This window comes from Penaeus chinensis, chromosome 20 (assembly GCF_019202785.1).
Source record: "Penaeus chinensis breed Huanghai No. 1 chromosome 20, ASM1920278v2, whole genome shotgun sequence".
Taxonomy (NCBI): Eukaryota; Metazoa; Arthropoda; class Malacostraca; order Decapoda; family Penaeidae; genus Penaeus; species Penaeus chinensis.
This window is the reverse complement of record NC_061838.1, coordinates 18,507,269-18,508,401: the sequence shown is the minus strand read 5'-3', so window position 1 is coordinate 18,508,401 and position 1,133 is coordinate 18,507,269. Positions and strand designations below refer to the sequence as shown.

General features: G+C 55.0%; 1 protein-coding gene across 1 annotated transcript in view; it reads left to right on the top strand.

Annotated features, from left to right (window-relative positions):
* LOC125036248 overlaps nucleotides 1-851 on the top strand; it is a 5,709-nt gene extending 4,858 nt beyond the window's left edge. Inside the window, exon 2 of the mRNA XM_047628723.1 lies at nucleotides 53-851. Coding sequence (XP_047484679.1) covers nucleotides 53-643 — 591 coding nt within the window. The 3' untranslated portion in view covers nucleotides 644-851. The remainder of the gene's footprint in view (nucleotides 1-52) is intronic.
* Nucleotides 852-1,133: the final 282 nt, after the last annotated feature.

Below are 1,133 nucleotides of genomic sequence, written 5' to 3'. Positions count from 1 at the left end.
AGAAAGATCGGTGTCCAACGGTATCCCTGCCTAACGCCCTCGCCCTTTTCAGATGATGTCCCGCAAGGTGCTCCTGTTCGCGGCGGCGGCGCTCCTGCTGGCGGCGGTGGCTGAGGCGCGGCCCCAGGGCGACCTCGGGCTCACAGACGCCCTGGGTCAGGCGTCAGGCATCGCCGCCGCCTTCGCCCAGGGCGCGCTGTCCACAGCGCAGGCCCTCGGGCAGCAGCTGCGCGACATGGCGTCCACCGCAATGTCCACGGGCGCTAACACAGCTATGCAGGTCAACGCCGCCTTCAGGGACACGGCAGTGCGCGCCCTGCAGGGCTTCCAGGGCGTCGCCGAGTCCGCCAACGACTTCGCCGCCAACAGCGTGCGCGCGGCGGGCCGCATGGCCGCCGACGCCACGCGCGCCTCCTTCGACGCGACGCAGGGCGTGGTGAACAGCTCGGGCACCTTCGTGACCAACCTGAGCGAGGGCGCGGGCGAGCAGGTCGTCCGGGCGGGCGAGAGCGCCGTGGGCGCCACGCGCAACCTCGTGGAGGCCGTGGGCGGGCTGGCGCGCACGACCAACGACGCGGTCGGGGGCGCGGTCGTGGCCGGCATCGAGAACTTCTCCGGCGTGAACCAGCCGTCCCTCGTGTGAGGAGGGGCCGGGACGCGATCTTTTGTTAGCCTTTTGTTGCCTCCGTTGGGGAAAGAGTACAAGCGTTGTTGGCCGCATTTCGTTTCAATAGTTGCACACATATACACACTACTGTCACCTACACGAAACATGAAGATGACCCTTTCATAAGAATCCAAAGAAAAAATTATAACAAAAATTGATTTGTAGTAGAATAAACGACTTTTTTTTATAGCTACGGAATTTATTGCCCCTGTATAAACATCATTATTACTACGATCATTATCATAATTTTGTAAGCATTACTATTATCCCTATTACTCTCATTATAAGCAGCACAGTATGGTTAATAATACTAGGGCCACTACTATTATCAATACTATCATCATAATCATATTCATTTTCATTATGAAAATTATAATTGAAGAGCAATTATAAATATCATTATTGTCATATTTCCTATTAGACCCCTTCTTATCATCATCATCATCATTACGTGTTTAATTAGTAT